This window comes from Coregonus lavaretus, assembly GCF_964263955.1.
Source record: "Coregonus lavaretus genome assembly, contig: HAP1_SCAFFOLD_467, whole genome shotgun sequence".
Lineage (NCBI taxonomy): Eukaryota > Metazoa > Chordata > Actinopteri > Salmoniformes > Salmonidae > Coregonus > Coregonus lavaretus.
In genome coordinates, this window is record NW_028166388.1 from 84,216 (window position 1) to 107,182 (window position 22,967).

At 43.5% G+C, this 22,967-nt stretch overlaps 1 protein-coding gene across 1 annotated transcript in view; it reads right to left on the reverse strand.

Annotated features, from left to right (window-relative positions):
• Window positions 1-22,967, reverse strand: part of LOC311114786 (talin-2) — a 119,414-nt gene that overhangs the window by 38,349 nt on the left and 58,098 nt on the right. Inside the window, exons 3-21 of the mRNA XM_084190024.1 lie at window positions 16,835-17,002; window positions 16,519-16,616; window positions 15,840-15,969; window positions 15,467-15,619; window positions 14,405-14,547; window positions 13,069-13,196; window positions 12,520-12,583; window positions 11,949-12,053; window positions 10,062-10,217; window positions 8,424-8,525; window positions 8,076-8,152; window positions 6,885-7,065; window positions 5,570-5,683; window positions 4,953-5,061; window positions 3,878-4,086; window positions 2,814-2,912; window positions 2,459-2,626; window positions 1,597-1,731; window positions 1,292-1,451 (exon numbers count right to left, since the gene is read on the reverse strand). Of these exons, the coding sequence (XP_084046150.1) occupies window positions 1,292-1,451; window positions 1,597-1,731; window positions 2,459-2,626; window positions 2,814-2,912; window positions 3,878-4,086; window positions 4,953-5,061; window positions 5,570-5,683; window positions 6,885-7,065; window positions 8,076-8,152; window positions 8,424-8,525; window positions 10,062-10,217; window positions 11,949-12,053; window positions 12,520-12,583; window positions 13,069-13,196; window positions 14,405-14,547; window positions 15,467-15,619; window positions 15,840-15,969; window positions 16,519-16,616; window positions 16,835-16,970 (2,467 nt within the window). The 5' untranslated portion in view covers window positions 16,971-17,002. The remainder of the gene's footprint in view (window positions 1-1,291; window positions 1,452-1,596; window positions 1,732-2,458; window positions 2,627-2,813; window positions 2,913-3,877; window positions 4,087-4,952; window positions 5,062-5,569; window positions 5,684-6,884; window positions 7,066-8,075; window positions 8,153-8,423; window positions 8,526-10,061; window positions 10,218-11,948; window positions 12,054-12,519; window positions 12,584-13,068; window positions 13,197-14,404; window positions 14,548-15,466; window positions 15,620-15,839; window positions 15,970-16,518; window positions 16,617-16,834; window positions 17,003-22,967) is intronic.

Below are 22,967 nucleotides of genomic sequence, written 5' to 3' on the forward strand. Positions count from 1 at the left end.
ACCTCCTGCCAAATGTATGACCATATTAGAGACACATATTTCTCTCAGATTACAGCGATCCACAAAGAATTCGAAAACAAACCCAATTTTGATAAACTCCCTTATCTACTGGGTGAAAAACCACAGTGTGCCTTCACAGCTGCAAGATTTGTGACCTGTTTCCACAAGAAAAGGGCAACCAGTGAAGAACAAACACAATTGTAAATACAACCCATATTTATGTTTATTTATTTTCCCATTTGTACTTTAACTATTTGCAAATTGTTACAACACTATATATATATATATATATATATATATATATATATATATATACACATAATATGACATTTGAAATGTCTATTCTTTTGAGTGTAATGTTTACTGTTAATATTTATTGTTTATTTCACTTTTGTTTACCATCTACTTCACTTTCTTTGGCAATGTTAACATACGTTTCCCATGCCAATAAAGCCCCTTAAATTGAAATTGAATTGAGAGAGAGAGAGCGAGAGAGATTCTGTGTGTGTGATAGAGGGAGGTGTGTGTGTGTGTGTGAGTGTGAGAGAGAGAGAGAGAGACAGAGGTGTGTGTGTGTGTGAGACAGAGGGTGTGTGTGTGTGAGTGAGTGAGTGAGTGAATGAGAGAGATACCGAGAGAGAGAGAGAGAGAGACGGAGGTGTGTGTGTGTGAGACAGAGGGTGTGTGTGTGAGTGAGTGAGTGAGTGAGATACCGAGAGAGAGAGAGAGAGAGAGAGAGAGAGAGAGCGACAGACAGCTAAAGACATACCGAGAGAGAGAGACCGAGAGAGAGACAGCGAGAGAGAGAGAGAGAGACAGAGAGAGAGAGAAACAGACAAAGTTAGGCTATGACTAAATCCTGCTAGTCCAAGGAGAAGAGAGATGGGTTCTCTATTAAAGAACACATGGCTTTAGACTACAGGCATCTGGCTGCCAGCTTCGAGAACTCAAGCGAATCTGCCAACACTCTCCTGGGAGAGAGAATGAGTATTTTTCCAATCCATTTTTATTCTCAACTGAGGTTTATGTCAGGTGTGACATGAACCCACATATTTGCTGTTTGGTGAAAGCCAGCATTCTTCAACTGGTTGGCTACACTACAGTACAGTACAGAATGAGGTTCCTTAGAGTAGCTGGCAGAGATTTAACTTGCTATACAACAAGAGGCTCTAAATCTAAATATTAACAAACATCATTCATCAATTTAAACAATTAAATCAAGCTTTATAGGCATTTAATTTCACAGTTCTATTTAGCTACTTCATCACTACCACTACTAGGGAATACCCACCTGCGTCTCCCATGGAGCTGAAGATGCTCTCTGTGACGGTCATGATGGTGTCGGTGGCCTGGTCGTAGCGTCCAATGGGCTCGCCGTGGGAGTCGTACTGGCGTACGTGGTCCAGCAGGTCCCCCAGGGCCTGACCGACCACACTGGCTGCAGCACTCACCTGCAGGGTGGGTCTCAATTCAGTTTCAATTCAACTTTCAGTCAATTCAGGAAGTACACTGACAATCCCATTCCAATGTTCCTCAATGCCTCTATATGAGAAAATTGTACTGAATTGAAATGGAGTTGACTCCAACTCTGCACACCTGCTTCAGCAGCTCCCCGTCGACTGTGGAAGACAGACAGGCCTGGACACAGCCCTCCACTGAGCGGTCCACCAGCTTCCCTGCCTCAATCAGCTGCCCCTGGCACACTGGGGAGCTGATGGTGGGACTCACCACCTGGAGGGACAGATGGAGAAAATGAGTGTATGAGAGAGATAGAGGGATATAGAGAGTTAGAGAAGTAGAGGAAGAGCGAGATCAGCTGCTCCTGGCACACCAGAGCACTGATGGTGAGAGTCACCACCTGGAGAGGAGGGGTTGATGGAGAAAAATGAGTGAATGTGTTAAAAGAGCGACAAGGAGGAAAAGAGCGAGTACATGGGGGAGAGATGGGTGAGAGATAACGAGTGGGAGAAAGATAAAAGAAAGACATGATGAAGAAAGAGAGAAAGAAAGAAAAGACAAAGCTAGCACAAGGCTCTGTTTGCACCCTGCAATGCAGAGAGAGGAAATATAAAGAGAGAGAGGAGTGCTTATGGGTAATGGGTTAATGCAGTTATGGGTTGAGGCAGGAGTACGGGCATGCTAACTAAGGAGAAGCAAGTACTGTGCACAGTAGGGGATCAATTAAGGCAGCAAATATTTCCAGGGCATGAAACACTGTCCAATCCCAATGAAGTAAACAAATAATACAAGGTTCAAAACTCTTCTGTTGAACATCTATGTGAATATTATTGAAGTAAGTGTTTTCACTTCACCTTACCTGGGGCTATTGAAGTGGAAGAATCAAAACGACATGTTATTGAATTTCCACTGTAGCACTACCACAAAACTTTAACCTTCTAACATCATTCTTATCATGATGAAATGTCAGTGAGTGTGTGAAAGGTCTACAGTGTTGTACCTTGGCACAGGCGACCAGCTGGGAGGTGGAGAGGGCACACTGTGTGGCAGCAGCGATGACTCTGTTCTGTAGGACCGTGTCGTCTGCCACCTGCGCCACATTCTTAGCCTTCAGCACCATCATGGCTGCCGCGTTGGCCACCGCCTTGGCCAGGTTCATCAGCACCTCCTGAAATCACCATCACCACTATTCATGTCCATCCCTCTTAATAAGCAAAGGTCACGCTTGAAATTCAGATGGGGTGTGAAAATGTGATTTTCAGCAACTGCAGAATAAATCACTCTAAATGTACTGAGTTTGAATCACATGTGAAACATGTTGTAATGAGAATAAATGAGAATAAACAGACTCTTACCTGGAACCTCTCGTCTGTCTCGTTCTCTCCTATCTGACGCAGCAGGTCCCCACTGGCCTGGCCTATACTGCCTGCTGCAGTCAGCACTGTCTGACGGGGCTGAGGGAACAGGAAGACACAGAGTACAGCTATGGCACAAAGGTTATCCCACCTGGGGTCTAGGTGGTGAACTAAATTACAGTTGGCACAGCATCTACTCTTAACCCCAGAAAGTCCACACACCAGACTACCTTAGATGATCTACTGTATTTCTGAATCAGCATCAGTGCATTTCCAAATTGTCAAGACAGAATCTCCCCAAAAAATTATAATCCCAACTGGCCTTGAAGAGAACATTGTGAGCATAAATAACTGGGCCTTCAGGTGCCGGTCTATGTGAAATCCATTATTCAACATGGCAGTGATGAATCATTCACAACAGAAATATCCTCACCAGGCTTTTTTTTTGTTCAACATGAACAGAACACACAGTAGCAAAGGAAGGCTAAATAGTTAAAATGGCCATCTTTTGTTATGGTTCTGCCTGGCTGTCTGTCTCTGGCCACCTGTCTCTGTTCTGACATGAGGGCAGGAATACAATAGACAGCCAACACATGATACACACACACACACACTCTCTAAAAAAGGGAAATATTAATCAAATTAAGCCTTGTAACTGGGAGGAGTGCCACCATATGAATATAGTAGGAGCTCAGTTTGTATTATTGAGGCCAGTGGTGCATTAGCGCTAAGTACAGTATAAACACTTCCAATCAATCAGAGGCCAAACCTAATGCACTCTACAGCTTTCTGTTACCCTCTCTTTATAGGCAATTAAACTGTGAAAAGGTAAACTATGTGATGTTTGTTCTGTTAAAGAGAAAATAAAATGCCTTATATCAGGGACAATGGAACTTAATGAGAGGTCCAAGTAAGTCTATAACATTGAAGCAGTAGGCCAATCTGCAGGCTTTTGTTTCAAGTGTGCTAGCTTTGCACTAGGCTGGAACAAAGCCCGGAAACACTCTAGGCTCTCCTGGAACAGAGTTGAGGCAAGTTATCTGCCTCCTCCAGCCCTGTCTCACCTCTCCAGAGGCAGGCTCCACAGCCTTGAGCAGGTCAGAGACGGCCCCAGCCAGGTTCCTAGCGGCACCCATCAGGTCATTGCTCCCGCCCGTGTCGTCCTCTATAAGGGCAGCCAGTAGCTTCACACCCCTAGACATCTCCGTCAGGTTGGAGGAGATGGTGGTGATTGCACAGCCCACTGCAGTGTAGTCTGTGTCCGTCGGGTCGCCTTTAAGAGGGAGGGAGGAAGGAGGGGAGGGGAAGAGAGAGAGAAAGGGAATAGAGAGTATAGTAAGTGAAAGGGAAGGAGAGAGTGGGGATGGAAAGAGGCAGAGAGCATAGAGAAGGAGAATTAAAACGAGAGACCGAGCTAGAGAGATAAAGAGAGCCCAGTTAACCATCTCAAGCCCTTCTGGCCTGTCCTCTGGGTACCTTACAGGGTGCAGTGCAGTGTGCCCAGTATGTGTCACAACAAACATTTAGCCACGTTACACTCAGATAGCCAGTCAATTCAGCATGTCACATTAGATCATTCTGTTTAGACATGAGACTGCTGGTGGAAATGACCAGAGGTTTAGATAAAAGGGGAAAAGGGTCAGGGTCCGTATAAAGCATCTCAGAGCGCTGATCCAGGATCAGGACCCCCGGTCCATGTCATCTTATTCAATATACGATGGTCTAAAAGGCCAAACTGATCCTATATCAGCACTCTTCTCTGATCGCTAGTGGACGCAGGGAAGTCCCCTTTTATTGAAACAGATGGTTGAAGCACGGATTGTCCCCTTGGCTGGGTTCAGCATGGCACCAAACCAATGATATGAAGAATACTGCCAGCTCGCTTGGCGCACTAGTACACATCACAATGGGGAACAGTTCACCATTACTGTAGATTTACACTTGATGAAAACCAGATCCTTAACTTGAAAAATGTAAAGTGTGAATAATTTCAAACCACAAGACATAAAAATTAAGAAAAAAACTGCTTGTAAAAATCTAAGCTCAAAACCTTTTAACTGTCACTTCAACAGCACTGGAATATTTAGCTCTTCCATTGAACAGTATGTCATTTTCCTGAGTCATCCCAAAGCCACGTACCAGCGGTGAGGTTGACCACAGAGGCCGTTCCTGCAGTGATGGCGTCCACCTGGGAGTGGATTTCATGTTTGGACTCATCCACCTTGTTCTGGATCCACACCTTGGACGCCTGGAGGAGAGATGGTACTGGTTTATTATAATTATTACATGAATGTCGTACTTGGCAGCTAAAAGCTGAATTGCAGTACACAGCACATTCAAGTAAATAAGAACAATTAAAACATCCGAAAGTCAGGATGGGAGCTGAAGGATGGATGATGATCTAGGAGCTGAAGCAGGGAGAACAGCATTGAGGGCAGAATACTAAGGTGAGCACTAAGGTAAGCATAGACGTAGTTATATTTCTTTTAAGTAGTGTTATGTACATACATTAAACATACCATTAATCATAAACATCACAAACGTCTGAAAATTACAATATAAAATGTAATGATTTGTATATGAAGCTTTAAGAGTATTAACACCTTAATCAGACGTTAATAGGGCATGAAATTGTCTGAGTGCTGTGTGTGCTTGTCCGTGTGTGACGGTCAGTATGCTGTATGTCCCCCTCACCATGTCCTGTCCCAGTGGAGACAAGTGTGTGTGTGTGTGTGTGTGTGTCTGTGTGTCCACACCATGTCCTGTCCCAGAGGAGGCAGGTTGTCCACCTCTCCCAGATCAGCCTGCGCCTGCTGTACTGCCTGCATACTGGTGTTGATGGTCCCCATCAGGGCCTGCTGTGCCGAGCTCTGGAGAGACAGAATAAACACACAGACACATGATCAATATCTACTAAACACGTATAGAGAGATAATATATATATATACACACAGTACCAGTCAAACGTTTGGACACACCTACTCATTCAAGGGTTTTTCTTTATTTTTACTATTTTCTACATTGTAGAATAATAGTGAAGACATTAAAACTATGAAAAAACACATATGCAATCATGTAGTAACCAAAAAAGTGTTAAACAAATCAAAATATATTTGAGATTTTTCAAATAGCCACCCTTTGCCTTGATGACAGCTTCGCACACTCTTGGCATTCTCTCAACCAGCTTCACCTGGAATGCTTTTTCAACAGTCTTGAAAAGCCGCCAACAAGTGCTCAGCATATGTGGGAACTCCTTCAAGACTGTTGGAAAAGCATTCCAGGTGAAGCTGGTTGAGAGAATGCCAAGAGTGTGCAAAGCTGTCATCAAGGCAAAGGGTGGCTACTTTGAAGAATCTAAATATAAAATATATTTTGATTTGTTTAACACTTTTTTGGTTACTACATGATTCCATATGTGTTATTTCATAGTTTTGATGTCTTCACTATTATTCTACAATGTAGAAAATAGTAAAAATAAAGAAAAACCCTGGAATGAGTAGGTGTGTCCAAACTGTTGACTGGTACTGTAGTTGTAACGAATGCACTTCCTGAATAAAATTGATTGAACACTTTTTTTTAGTTTTTACATATAGCCTACAGTAACATACACTACTGAAAATGCTATTGTGTCGTGTGTGTGTGAGTGAGTGAGTGAGACAGAGAGAGAGAGAGCGAGAGACAGAGCGAGAGACAGATCGAGAGACAGATCGAGAGACAGAGCGAGAGACAGAGCGAGAGACAGAGCGAGAGACAGAGCGAGAGACAGAGCGAGAGACAGAGCGAGAGACAGAGCGAGAGACAGAGAGAGCGACAGAGCGACAGACAGAGCGAGAGACAGAGCGAGAGACAGAGCGACAGAGCGAGAGACAGACAGAGCGAGAGACAGACAGAGCGAGAGACAGACAGAGCGAGAGACAGACAGAGCGAGAGACAGACAGAGAGAGAGAGCGAGCGAGCGAGAAAGAGAGAAAGAGAGGTGGAGAGAGAAACAGAGAGAAATACAGAATGAAGAGGGGAGAAATAGAAAGTGTGTGTGTGTGAGAACATGTAACATTGCATTCCTGCTCTCACCAGTGGTGGCATGTGTCCTCGGTGCATCTGTCCCATGGTGACCTGTTGCTGTGCAGAAGGCATGGTGCCCATGCTGAGAGACTCGGTCCCTATAGAGCCAGACCTGATCACCCCTGGTAGAGCCACAGAGCCATGCTCCACACGACCCACACGGTTAAACTGCTGCTGCAGTATCGTCGACCTGGAGATAAACGGACACAATAAATTCAACATTAATCAACTACGTATGATTTTATAAAAAACGCATCTGTGATACTTACTCAATATTTATCACATAATTATCTCATAGCAGAGAGAGCTTCTCCTTTCCCATCCACAGGTGGCCCAACTATCGAAGGATTGTTTGCCAGACTCCGAGTGTGTGAGAGAGTGCATGTGTGTGTGCGCATGTGGTGCTAACAGGAACCCCGGCCGACATCAAACCCTCATTGTGTTCTACCAGGAACAAGACTCTTTTGTTATTCTTCAGATGAAGCCTTCCAGGTTTGGTTTCCTGTGAGTTTGCAGTATTAATGCTTGTGTTTTGCCTTAGGCCCTCTATGCTACCCTCCACACTGACTGGCCCAGATAGGGGAACAACACAAGGGCTGCATCCCAAATGGCACCCTATTCCCTAATTAGTGTGCTACTTTTGATCAGGGCACATAGGGCTCTGGTCAAAAGTAGTGCACTGAATATGGAGCCATTTGGGAAACAACCAAGGCCAATATTCCCTCAGTACAGGAAAGGAAACATCAATTGAGACTAGACAGGAAAACAGCTTACGTTATTTAACGACAGCTCTATGTAGATAAAGGGACTAATACACGTGTAATTAGGGATGTCCAGATAAAAATGTTGTTTATCCGGACGGAGAGAACAGAGAAAAAGAGAAAGGATTAACTTCCTCTGTTGGAGTTTCTCTAAGGGACAATACTATCCACTGAGGGGAAGTGTTCATGTGGACAGTAAGATGTATTTATGAGATATATACATTGTAGCTGGAACATAAAATGGGACTGATGCCATGTTGGCTTCATTAGCCACCAAATGGAAGAAAACAGACAAAAACAGGAGAGACTACCTGGACTTCTCCAATAATAAACACTCAAATGTTTTCTGTTGCATGACCTAATGAACACAACCCTGGTCTGTAGGAGACTGCTATTGTATGTTACTGAGTTTATAGGATTTATATAACAGTTCACATACTTCTTTGGGGAGACCGATTCTTCCAGCATGGTGGATTCTTCATCTCCTTCTAAACCAAAACGGTCTTTACTTTGCTTCTACAGAGACAGAGAGAAAGAGAGAAATTCACAAAGTGACATTTAGATCAAAGTTGACAATGAATGGCTATTCTATCTCTAAAAGCCAACATACATCTATGTGTACACATATTGTGATTGCCAGATAAGTTTAGACATAACTATTTGGACATGCATGGGAGCATTGATGTTTTCTAGAAGCAGTGTTCCTCACTTTAATAAGTCACTGGTTGTAATCCGGCTTGAAGGAACAATAATCAAGCTACGATGGGAAAGGGTTTTCCACACTCACCTTTTTGAGGATGATGTCGATGTATCCAGCAATGAGCTGAGAGATTTGTTCTCCCTCAGTGGTCTGGACTGAGTAGTAACTCTCCTGGTACTCCCCAAAATCCTACAGCAGACAGGCAAACACAGAGAGCTTCATACTACATGTACATGCTGCATTTCATACTGGACAGTTGTCTGGACTGAGTAGTAACTCTCCTGGTCCTCCCCAAAATCCTAATATAGCATTTTATATTGGACTAATACAAAAGCCTACAACAGACAAACAGAGCCTTATACCAAATCCTGCACATTCCTACCAGAGGGTAACACACAGTGCTTCATACCAAATCCTACAACAGTCAAACACAGGCCAGCAACGTCAAATGCTGCATTTCATACTGGACTAATACACACAGAGGCCTCATGACAAATGCTCCAGCTAATACCAAACTGTACACAGCATTTCTTAGTGGAATAATATTAACAGCAAGATCCCAACCACTGCAGTGGCTCTTGCTTGTCATTTGTTTATATAGAGGACTTGGCTCAGTGTGTGGGGATTAATGTGAACGTATGGAATAAGTTAGTTATAACAGACGGCAGACATTGTGCTGCTGGAGCCTAGACGTCAAACTGCTAGCAGGCTGTAGCAACAGTCAGCTTAAACCAATTACAGTTAGAGCCGCATAAGGCACAATTTGTATGGAAGAAACTGTATGGCGAAAGAAGAAAATCACTTTGGATGCTAAATATCAGGAGACATTTCATAGAGTATCCTGCTATATTTTTTAGTCATATTTCTGGACGTCATCTTTTAGAATATGAAACTGATCTGACCCTGCCAGCAGGTGTTTGAAAATGGATGAAAGCATCCCAACAAAGGAATATGCATGATTGGTTGAATAAAATTGTATGAATATATTTCAAAGCATTCACCAAAAGGCACAGCTTAACTTCAATAGCTTCCTCAGTATCAATGCACAGAGGCTGCATAGCAAATGGCACCCTATTCTATCTGGTCAAAAGTAGTGCACTTTAAAGGGAATAGAGTGCCATTAGGGACACAGTCACAGAGGGAACATTCCTCAACTGTATCAACATAGAGAGGATGTCTACAAAAAGAGATATTCTAGATTAAGTATTTCTTTACTCACTGACTCTTAGTAAAGTCACAAAGGGCAGTCATTGGCAGGCAAGACAAAGGGGGTTTGTTCAATAAATTAAGTTGAACAATTGAATGAATGAAGAGAAGAGTCTTTATACTAATTGTTTATGAGATGAGAAACATTCAGATATACATTTTCTTTACTCAGAGCCTATCTAAGTGTAATCTACCTAAGAATAGAGCACAAAGGATATACATGATAGAGGGCAGATAATGATTGGTGTTTGCGTATAAAATATACAAGAGGTCACTGTGGACAGTTTATTAACAAGCAGATTGGCCCATTGACGCAAAAAGGAAGTCTGTTTGAAAAGTTGAAATATAAGGATATAAATGGATTGTTTTTCTCAAAGCTGAGTGTACTGTATACAGGTACGGCACACTATAGTCCTGTCAGTCTTGTAGTGGACTACAGGAAGTAGAGGCGGCAGCACTGAGGAAGGGGGTCTTACCAGACACACAGACACGAACACACACACACACTGCGGCTCTCACCAGGGTGAAGCTCTTGGGCGAGGCGGCCCATCTCTTCACGGTGGTGAGGGGCCACTCCTGCACCACGTCCTTCGTCTTCTCCTCCACCCTCATCACGGACTCTTTGGTTATCCCCAACAGCCTGGGGACCAGCTTATTCTTACTCTTCATCTTCTCCTATAAACAGCCATGAGAGAACAATGGGAAATATTAAGCAACAAAACCTTATTGGGGAACGATGGGAGAATAAGCAACAACTACCATTCATTAGAGAACAGTGCAAAATACACAACTCATTCATACTATTCATCTTCTAATACAAGTACAAACAGTCAATGGAAAACAATGGAAAATAAAAAGCAACAAAGCTTCATTAGAGAACAGAGCGAAATAAGCAACCAAAAGCTACTTAAACTTCGTATTCACATGAACGGTTAAGATAGTCCTTAATATGTCTAATCCATCAAGCATCATGGACTGCCTTACGCTCACACTTTCCTAAAATAGAAATAGCGTCCTTCTCTCTCTCTATCTCATGTGGCTTTTCTGACTGATCAGAGGGAGAGAGGGAGAGTTGATTGGGAGTGACACAGGGACAGAGGTGAGGAGTGTTTAAGAGTTGCTCTACGCCGCCTTGCTGGCGGAGTGGGTCTCTATGGGCTCTGGAGGGGTGAGCGCCAGGGGGCTGGGGGGACCAGGGGAACTGGAGGGATGAGGGCCGGGGGCACCAGGGGAACTGGAGGGGGTGAGGGCCAGGGGAACTGGAGGGGGTGAGGGCCAGGGGAACTGGAGGGGGTGAGGGCCAGGGGAACTGGAGGGGTGAGGGCCAGGGGAACTGGGGAACTGGAGGGGTGACGACCAGGGGGACCAGGGGAACTGGAGGGGTGACGACAAGGGGGGCGGGGGGACCAGGCGAACTGGAGGGGTGACGACCAGGGGGACCAGGATAGGCCCCTCTTATCTCCCTATGGGGGCTGCAGCCAAAAGGACAGACCCTGCCTGGCAGAGGAGCAGCCAGAAGCCACTAGTTAACTCTCCAGGTGGGCACTCTCTCCCTGCTCACAGGGAAATAATCATTACGCCATACTCCAGTGCATAGGCTGCAGGCACACAGTTGGTCACTTTCCAGGAACACACTGAACCTCACAGCGGAGGTGATGGGGGGAGTAAGTGTGTGTTCACTGCTTTACTACAGTTCTATCACCTCAACCAGAGCCGTTTTAATCCATCAACTATGACTTCTTTGTCTTTATATTACCCTCTCATAAATCTCTGTGTGATGTGTTTGAATCAAAAAGTTGATTGTTCTTCACTTCTACGTATTGCTTGAACTTCTACTTGAACGTCTATATCCTGATATGAAGCATTTGTATGAAACGTGTCTAACACTTATGTTTAGCTCACATCTACATAAGATTAATGGGTGTGCCAGAAACTATGAAATGTGCAATATTTCCTCAGTCTAATTCATTCAAATCATTAGCACACTGCCCTGTGTTGCTCTGCCATATCTTAACTAGGAAGGTGTGACTCCATCTTTTTGATCTGGAGTCTGAATAATGATGTCAGAGAGTTTTTCTAGCCTGGTCCTAGATCTTATTTGTACTGCACTAGCCAACTCCTATGGTCGTTGCTGGCAAGACAGCACAAATAGATCTGGGACCAGGCTAGAAAATGTGTACTTTGGTAGAAGCCAGATGAGCATATTTCTGTCATCTGGTTGGTCTTAAACCTAATGCTCAGGTGGGATTGGATTTTGTTCACTCCAAAGAGAAGACATTCCTCTGATATCAAAGAGGCCAACTGGAGGCCTTGGTGTTGCAAGAACATGAAAAGCTGCTGTTATTCAGCTGTAAACCACTCGTTTCCACACCTGCTAGTGCTACAGACATGCACACAAGTTCTTACCTTCACCAGGAAGAAAGACACTCCGTACGTCCTCAGGGACCTGGCTAGTTTCACGTACTTTACTTTAGCTTCTATCTCTGTCATCTCATCACAGTTCTTGTGGTCCTGTGAGTTTGAAAATAGAATAGGAATATATTAAAGCAGTAAGGCATGAGGGGGTGTGGTATATGGCCAACATACCACGGCTAAGGGCTGTTCTTACGCACGACGCAACGCGGAGTGCCTGGATACAGCCCTTAGCCGTGGTATATTGGCCATATACCACAAAGCCCAGAGGTGCCTTATTGCCATTATAAACTGGTTATAAACATAATTAGAACAGTCAAAATAAATGTTTTGTCATACCCGTGGTATACGGTCTCATATACCATGGCTTTCAGCCAATCAACATTCGGGGCTCGAACCACTCAGTTTATCATTTTATTTAGACTATCAGCAGTTGTATGGGACTAAGAATTATTAACAGAATAGGAACCCAAAGTTCAAATAATTAATTCAGGAACAAGCTAATTAATTGAAGATAAAATGGCAATATCTACTTATATAAGATTCATAAACAAACTGGACCAACCTGAAAGATTTTCTTTTCATTCCCTCGCTGCTTGATATATTCTTTAGGTAGAAACTCCTTGAGGCTAAAATAAATTAAAAGGTAGGTACAGGTTGAGAGTTCATACATAAAACCATGAAAAGTCTGCTGGCTTAAAACAACAACAAAACCCAATTTCATGTGGTGGGGATTTGTAATATGAAAACAAATAACACATTTCTATCAGTACCCTGAAATAACACATTTATATCAGTACCCTGAACTAACACATTCCTATCAGTACCCTGAACTAACACATTCCTCTCAGTACCCTGAAATGACACATTCCTCTCAGTACCCTGAAATAACACATTCCTATCAGTACCCTGAAATAATACATTCCTCTCAGTACCCTGAAATAGTACATTTCTATCAGTACCCTGAAATAATTCATTCCTTCCAGCTATATGTCTTAATTGTATTGAATAGCATCGCCTTCATGATAAAAATCATAATCGCCCTGTTCATCATCACCATCATTCTTCTCCTTATGTAAAGTTAAAGTAGTCTTCAGAAGGAAGTGATGCTTACTCCAGGAATCCAGGCTTGTGTTTGTGTTCTATGTGCGGTCCAAACTGGATCTGAGCCTGAATCCCTGCAAACTCACAAGCCTTGTCGAAGGACACAGGGTGAGAACCATTCAGGATGTCATCTCGTGCCTGGGAGACAGATAAATGAACACATGTTCAATATAATCACCATCATAAGAGACGCCACTCAAAGTTCTCCAAGGATGTTTCAATTCTTGAATGGTAAGAGATGAAAATGAAACCCAATATATCACCAGTAATATGGAGTGTCTGATTCCATTTTCTTTACATTCTTGAATGGGAAACACAATTCACATCCTGAAATGATGGAATTGACCCCCTCCATGGTGACCCATCAAAACAAAAGACGTCTCTAACACTAGTACCTCTAATGACCTCATCTGAACCCTGATCCCTTTATGGATGTTGTACAGTCCATCAGCCTGATAGAGACTAATCTCATACAGAGACTATGAGCACAGAACAGAGAGCCTGCGGAGTCTCATTTACCTGCTAATTGAACCATATCCTTTATCTGGCTGAACCATCTCTCACAGCTATTTACACACTACAACAACAGGTAATTACACACAGACAGCACAACATGACTAGCAATGGAAGTGGTGCTTTAGTCCTTTTGAGGAAGAGCAGAGGTCAGAGGAGAGGTGTGTGTTAAAGACCAGGCAGGACCCCTAGGACCATATGTCACAAAGAAGAGGACACTGTCAGCAGACAAGGGAATTGGGTCACAGTCACACCATGACTTGACAATGACACAAATTCAATATGCCAGCTGCACACATCAAAATACAATACATCGCAAATGCACTGACTGAAATGATTTAGAAATGCAGGCAAATATGCATACGTGCACACACAACTTGAGGCAGTAATCATTGCTGTGGTGATAATGAGGCACATCAGAGTGTGAAGCACCAGCTCTGGCTGTCTCTGTGTGTGTGTGTGTGTGTGTGTGTGTGTGTGTGTGTGTGTGTGTGTGTGTGTGTGTGTGTGTGTGTGTGCAATTATTATTATGACCAGCTAAATCGAGAATAACAGATGTTCTCTATCCATCAAAATTCATCCATTACAGCACGTTTCTGGTGAAGAGCTTAATTGCGGACTACTATGCAGGGAAAATAGAACAGAGGAGAGGGCATGAGATAGGAAAGAGGTAAGGAGAGGGGAGGGAGAGAGTGGTGGAGAGTGATGGAGAGTTACTGAGAAGGATGAGATAAGAAAAGAGAGAGTTAGAAAGAATAGGAGAGAGGGAAGAGGAAAGGATGAGAGACATGTTAAAAACAGTAGGAGAGGAGAGACCGCAGTGAGGGTCAGACCTGGACGTAGAGCAGGTTGAGCTGGACCGGGTCTCGTGAGTCCACGTTCTGGTCTGAGTAGAAGAACTTCCTCCTGAGCAGAAGAGTTTCTGTCTCCTCCACCCCCTGCTCACGGAACGTTCTGCTGTGGTCAAGCCAGTTGACTGAAAACACACACATCAATACTGAGATTAACTCATAAATGCACAGATTCAAATGTTCTCAATAAACTTACAAATCTAAACATAATTCTCTCCAATATAGTCAACCCAAGGGTTAACTCAATATTTTGTAAAACACTAAACCCAAATCCATGTTGGCGTCAGTGTTCCCCTGAAGGGGGGTAGTGATAATGTCAATAGTGGTGTTAAGCTGCCCATCAGTTTGATGGATGTGCCAATATCTAGAGGCTGGAGAGGAGCTGCCCTGTCCATGGCCTGTATGACTGAACACATCACAGCAGGCCAAGACAGATGTCTATTGCCTACAGCAGATGGGAAATGGACACTTCTGCTCAGGAAAAAGGAGGAAAATACTATTTGATGTGCGATACAGTATCCAACTCAAATCTCTATTAAAATAATGCCTTAACCACAAATGGCTGTCAAATCAATAAATCGGCAATGTTGCTGCTTCTGTCCAAACTCTTATGAAACACGCAGATGTATCAAAATGTATTTTCAGAACAGACGACAGAGCAATATGTTCAAGGATAGCAGATGCAAGTTAGCTAACAACTAAATAATCCTGCTACTGCTAACTTTATTCAAAACATATTTGGCTCATTTTCCTCAAATTATCAACTTGGTTGAATGATCAAAAAATAACGTTGAGGGAAATTAAATTGGCCATTTGTAGAGATGGCAGGTAGCCTAGTGGTTAAGAGCGTTGGCCAGTAACCGAAAGGTCGCTGGTTTGAATCCCCAAGCCAAATAGGTGAAAATTATGTTGATGTGCCCTTGAGCAAGGCACTTAACCCCAATTGCTCCTGTAAGTCGCTCTGGATAAGAGCTTCTGCTAAATGACTAAAAAGTTAATGTAGAGACGTTTAGCCTCAACTGAGACCCTATGGCCTAAACTCACGGTCGTCGTCTGTGTGAAGCTTGGCTTTGAGTTTCTCCATCTTCCTCTCGTCTCGGAGCAGAGTCCTGTCTTTCTTCAGGGTGCCCGTCCCATCCTCCTTCTTCTCCTCCATCACCTCCTGGATCAGAGAGTACTCCTCGTAGTTGGTGATGCCTGAAATCACAGGGAAACGCTTTCAGACACAACCTCAAACCACTGGCTCTCATATGACAGGTGTTAAAACAAATCATGTAATCCAGGTTAATTGTTAAGGTGAATTAAGTGTAGTAAAAAGGAAGCAGACTCACATTCTACTGCACATCATCACTTTGAGACAACCTCAACCCACTAGCTTTCCTATGATAGGTGTTTTTACAAATAATGGACCACTCACCTATTCTACTGCATATCGTCACTAGCAGCTCTCCCACGGTTTTGGAGTCGTCCACCATGATGGTTTTCACAGCCCCATCCAGCATTTTGATCTTCAATGGTCTCTGTTTCTTCTTGTATTCAAGGATATCCTGAGAGAGAGAAGAGAAAGAGAGAGCAAAAGAAACTGTGAATGTGGCGAAAAGGAGAGCGAGTGATCAAACATTTAGCCAGTCGAAGGAGAGAGGGATCTAATTTAACGGTTGCCTATTCCTTCCTCACAACTCTCTCATTTCTCACACACAGCAATATGAAAATGGTTTGCCTCTGAACTACATACTCTGTCATTCCAACAGGCCTGGCACTTCATCCTGCTTTAAACACACAGCACTTGTTTAGAGAGAAAACACCAATGGAAAACACATCCTATGAACACATGTTTGGTGTGTGTGATCTTTTCGGACAGACTTCAATCAAGAGTAGTGTCAGTGTGTGGCGTGTGTGTGTTAAAGTATGTGATCTGTCAACATTTTTCACCAGCACCATACATCTCATACTTTACATACTCTCTCCATGGCAACAACTACAAAGAACCCCATTTACAGTATAGAACCCTCGCTACAGTATAGAACCCTCGCTACAGTATAAGACTGGTCAGATCACTAGGGGTTACTGTAGGTATGCTTTAGGTAGGTTTTTACCCCGTTCCGCAGCATGTAATAATCCAGAGTTCTTCCTGACTGCAGCCAGATGCCTTTCCTGGGATCCTCATCAGAAAGGAACAGACCGTAGTCTGAGGCTGGAAGACAACAGGAATAGAAGTGTCCATTAGCATTAGGATGAATTATGCATTTCTAAGCACTTATTTCAAGTGGTTTTGAGAGGCAGGTACCATTCGAATTCTTCTAAAGTGCATCCTCCCTTCCTTGAGGTAATCAGTGCTAAGACATGACTGGACAGGTGAAAGCCATGTGGTGCCCTTGCTTTCACCTGTATGTCTGTGTGTTGTGACTGTACCTTGTCCGATCTGGGCCTCGGGGACCCTCTCTCTGATGATTCTGCAGGCGTCGTAGACGGCTGTGGACGGCTCAAACTGCATGGTCTTCACCAGGTTGCACTGGCGGATGCAGATCTTCAGCGACAGGGCCACCATCTTGGCGGGCGGTGTGGGGGGTGCGTCTACACCTGGGGAGAATGGAGGGTGAGCTCAGTATATGAGAACAAAGAAAATACATCTACTTAGTTATTTTCCATGAAGCTAAGACAGGTGTGACCACACCGCACTGCATTAGTAATACTTCACAGAATTCATTCTTGTGAGTTAGAGCCTATGACAAATTCACAAGTTTTCAAATACAGTCCATCTGTTGTCTAGGAAAAACGAAGGGGATCAAAACTGAAGTGATGTCTGTGTCTGGATTTAAACAATGTGAGAAGAACACCGCCGTCGGTCTGTCTGTCACTGAGCAGGCAGACCGGGCAGCCACTCAGACAACCTGAAATTCAATTTATCTGTAACCCAGACAGACAGAAATAAGCCATGTGCCACTCAGAGACGACTGAAAGAACATATCCTGCATATTACTCTGTGTCTGACAAGGATAAGTAACTGCACCTGGTTGATACACACTCAGAGGGTTCAAGTCTGTAATCAACAGTCTATATATCTAGACACAGAGTAAGGGGAGGATTGCCTACCTCATGTACAACCTCCCGGATTGACCAGAACAACCTGCTCAAGTTAGGAAATCACTCTCCAACGATCTATAGAACTATCTACCTGCCATTCCCAATACAGAGAATCTCACAGATATAAAAGCACCTCTGTTCAGAGAAGGAGAGTGGAGCCTTGGCCTTGAGGTTAACCTGTCAAACAGAACACTTCTCCTGGTCCTCCAGGGACACAAGGCCTCTCTCTGTGCTGACGGGTCAGAGGTTAACAAGGCCATGGTGGAAGTGCACCGAGGCCGTGTCCAAATACCCATACTAGCGTACTTAAACTACATACTATGTACTCATCGTCGCATCCTTTTTAGCATGTACCGGTTTTGTAAAAAGTATGCATTATGACTGGCTGAGTAGGTGGGGCGGGGCCTAGTGCGGGTGGATTTTTCCAAATTCAACAGACATGTATCGCATTAACCAGCCTGATAATAGCTTAATTCTAATTTAAATACATTTCTCTAAACTGGAATAGGAATGGAGTTATAGGCCTACTCAGGCTGGTTATAGGCAGACTATCACATTCAACCTATACTGTAGCCCATATAGCCCATCTATCCTATTTAAAAAGGTCTGAAGACAGAAACAGATCATTTGTGCCATTTCAACATTTTTATTAGTGAAACCAAAGTGCTGTAACATATATAAATTAAATCAATTAGCCTAGTACACACACCAAAACTTTTCAAATGCCTGTTATAAAAAGGCTATTGCACAGAAAAACGTGGACAGTCGGGTGGATCGCAAATTCAGAACCGCTGGACAGCAACATAAACTAAAGCACTAATCATCGGGAATGAGATCAGAATGATTGCTAATGCTTGATCCATAAATTAAATAGGTAGCCTAGCTTACAAAACTAAAACAATGCATATGTTCAAATCAAAAGGCCTGATTAACATGACATCAATAAACGCAGCCACATTCCTGAAACTCAGAAATCAAAAGATGGTTTAGTATTTAGTTTAAAAGCTCTGACGAAGGCCAAGAAAACAAGAAACACTTTTCAATGAGAAAACAGAAATCCACATTTGGTATAATAAAAAAAATATATGTATTTGTTTTCAAAGATGTAGCCTACGATACAATACTCGTGATCATTTTGAGAACAAATACCACTTATCCTACATTCGAACACCACTGCAGAAGCTTTGCTATTTGGCATCTTCCCAATAAAGTAGCCTAGTTTTGTTGTTTGGCTACTTGAAGAGAACTAGGGCCTATCACTCGCAGCCCATCTCTTACAATGCATTATGGAAAAGTGTGCATCGAATTCTACTATATGAAGAGCCAAAATGAGTATAACGTACTGGCATTTAAACCACACATTCCTTTCTCGCATAGAGAATGCGTCATGCACGATTACGTTGTTTCCCCACTATTCGTTGATTTCGGTAGCGCATCCCCATATGTAAATGATCAGTGGTTGTCAAAGCTGAAATGAGTATGACATCCGGGCATTTAAAGTATACTTGATTTTCGAAATGTCGCATACTATTAAACAAGTATGGGTATTCGGACACGGCCAGTTAATGCCCGTTACCCCCTTACACTGACCTCGTCTGCATCCCTTAGGCCTTCGTACCCCTGCACACGGACACTCATGGGGACCCACAGAATCTTTCTCCTCTGTGAGATGTGTTCAAGTTCAGAGGTGAATATGAATGTTTGTCAAAATGCCAAAAATTAAAGACGGTGGTTTCCCACTTGTCTAGAATAATCTAATTTGAGGCATACTAGTTTGGTTTGAGATAATCTATGCATTATTATGGTATTGGCAGTATGTATTGTCAAGGTGGTTTCATCCACCTCTGGCCTGCTGGCTCCCCTTCCTCTGCGGAAGCACAGCTCCCGCTCAGCCCAGTCAAAACTGTTCGCTGCTCTGGCACCCCAATGGTGGAACAAGCTCCCTCACGACGCCAGGACAGCGGAGTCACTCACCACCTTCCGGAGACATTTGAAACCCCACCTCTTTAAGGAATACCTGGGATAGGATAAAGTATTCCTTCTAACCCCCCCCCCCCCCCCCCCAAATTGTAAAGTGGTTATCCCACTGGCTATAGGGTGAACGCACCAATTTGTGAGTCGCTCTGGCTAAGAGCGTCTGCTAAATGACGTTAATGTGCCCTTGAGCAAGGCACTTAACCCTAATTGCTCCTGTAAGTCGCTCTGGTTAAGAGCGTCTGCTAAATGACTAAAATGTAATGTAAATGTTAGTAGGTATTGAGGCATAATAGCATAAAGGTTATGGTTATTATAATAGTTATGTAATCTATATTTATCCTAGTTCATAATATGAATACTGCGTAGGTATTCGACAGGTCAGTTTAAATAGAATCACTGACAGTATTTACACATACTTAACTCCTCCCCCTTCTTAACAAATGAAGATCATCCACAGTCCCCCCCAATCCATGTTGACAGAAATTAGCAATAAACTGAAACATCTATATCTCTTTATTAGGCTGCCAGAGGGAGCCTTAAAAAATGAAATGACTGGCATCAAACTGGAGAACTGACATTAATTTTATTTAGCTGCTAAAAAAACGATTGTTGTGGTTCCAAATTAATTTAATTTTGAGCTTGTCACCAATAATGTTCTTAGTAACAACCAACCGTCACTCATCATTTAGACAAGTCTTTATTATTGCAATAATAAATAAAAATATTTTGACATAAGATATACTTGGCATGAGACGACTGCGGCAGGCTTACGAGAGGATCCCCTGCTATCAAACATGGATGACCACACCAGCCTGCTATCCTTTCTATTCCCTCACTCAGACGAGGAAGGATTTGCTGAGATCTAGTAAGATTTTGAAACACCTTCCAGTACACTGCAAACAATCCCACTGTGGGAGAAAGGGATATGGAAAGTACAATGGACATGTCCAGTGAAATTATAAGGTAGAATAATGGCATCGTTCTTTATGATAATGTTCAGATTATTAGGTTTACAGTAGGTAAGTAAATGGGGTGTTTTTTATGGTTGTTTGTGAGCAGGCTCAGCCCTTGGCTTCCAGATGACCCCATATCCATGTCGGACTCCCTGCTACTGTGACGTCACCCCTATATATCCACCTGTCATTTTTCCTGTCCTGTCCTCCAGACCACATCCATTCAATTAACACCAGTCAATAAGGGCTGCAGCCAGCCAAGCCAGGCAGGCAGAGACGAGTACACAGGCAAGGACCTCTGCCTGCTCCGCGCTACCAAGGTCACCTCCAGCCAAGCGCTGTCTGACAAGGAGAGGAGCGAGGAAAGAAAGAGACTCACACACCTGATTCACATTTATCATACATCTCAATGTCTAATAAAGGATACGTTTATTCCTCATCACCAACCCATAGGCATCAGTATGACCATAGTTGAGAATAATATCTGTAGGCTTATGAATATCTGAAAGCAGACTAGTAGCTGAAGCATATAAGCCTACTCATGGTCAACAACAAAACATTGTAAGGAAAACAACCCAAGGTGAAATGTGACCCACCTCATTTAGCAGGCGTGAGAGAGGGATGAACAGAGAAAGAGAAAAGGGGATAGAGCATGGAGAGCGAGAGCGAGAGCGAGAGCGAGAGAGAGAGAGAAAGGAGGATAGAGTACATAGCGAGAGAAAGAGACCATGTAGTTCAATAGATCAATGGATAAGCCTAGTCCTGCTGGGAATCCCCAGGCCTGGTTTCTGGAACATGGTCTCTAATACAATAGGAGACTACAACACTGGAGGGCCACTGGGATGGGCATTCAATACACGGACAGAACACATCAATGTGGTCGCAAATACAATACTGTATGTGTGTGTCTGTCTGTGTGTCCACCAATACAATACAGCTTCATCATATAATGTCGGGCTGGCTCTATAACAGCACAATAGCACATGTCCTCGGGTTAACACAATGAAGGTTGGAATAGAATCACATCTACCTCAGATTTGATCAGGTTTCATTTTGCAGAAATCTAACCCCCATGGCCAATTCTACATTCAACCATGATGAACTCAAATTGGCCTACTGCAAGTTAGATGGATTTGTTTGGGGAGAAAGACGTGGTAAAAAAACTACTCAGAGAGCACATCTGGTGTGAAGCTAACAGTGAGTGACGCAGCAGGCTTCCTAAATATCTTCTTGATAAACTGAGGCTAACGTTCTAATGTATTCCCGGAGCATGTAGCGGATTATGATTCATCCATTTTACACAGAGCGCCTGTGAACAATAGCTTAGTGAACCATTTTTAATCACTGGACATTGATCACCGGATATTTGGCCAGTCTGCACAGCGCGTTATCGACCCAGAACATATCAGTTTTTCCGCCGGAATCACTGAATCACTGGACCTTTAACTCCGGATTCATCGCTACCAGCTGGCTACAACAAAACGGACGTAGCACACGCTAGCCGTGGCCTCTTACTCACTAGCGCTTCACCACCGGACCTTATGATAACTCAGCTATACAGCTGATATCTGCTGGACTGTTCCTTTTTACGGTACTACATCCTGTTTATGTTTAGCCTCAGCCCAAACATGGTTAGTTTATTGTTGTTTCGGTTATTTCTAATTGTACTATATCACTGTAGACCCCCCAGCCTAGCTAAACCTGCCTTAGTTAGCTCCTTTGTCCCTCCGCCCATACACTCAGAGACCGACTCAATTGATGCCTCTAGAGATACTATCTCTTTCATTGTTACCCAACGCTTAGGTTTACCTCCACTTTACTCATATCCTTCCATATCCTTGTCTGTACATAATGCCCTGAATCTTTTCTATAACACCCGGAAATCTGTCCCCTTTATTCTATGTACCCAACGCACTAGAAGACCAGTTCTTAAAGCCTTTAGCCGTATCCTTATTCTAGTCCTCCTCTGTTCCTCTGGTGATGTAGAGGCTAACCCAGGCCCTGTAGCCCCCAGTATCACTCCTACTCCCCAGGAGCTATCATTTGATGACTTCTGTAATCGCAAAAGTCTTGGTTTCTTGCACATAAATATCAGAAGTCTACTTCCTAAGTTTGAGTTATTCACTGCGTTAGCACACTCTGCCAACCCTGATGTTCTAGCAGTGTCTGAATCCTGGCTCAGGAAGGCCACCAAAAATTCTGAAATGTCCATCCCCAACTATAACATTTTCCGTCTAGATAGAACTGCCAAAGGGGGTGGAGTTGCAATCTACTGTAGAGATAGCCTGCAGAGCTCTATCATACTATCCAGGTCTGTGCCCAAACAGTTTGAGCTTCTACTTCTAAAAATCCACCTTTCCAGAAATAAGTCTCTCACTGTTGCCGCTTGCTACAGACCCCCCTCAGCCCCCAGCTGTGCCCTGGACACCATATGTGAATTGATTGCCCCCCATTTATCCTCTGAGTTTGTACTGCTTGGTGACCTAAATTGGGATATGCTTAATACCCCAGCCATCCTACAATCCAAGCTA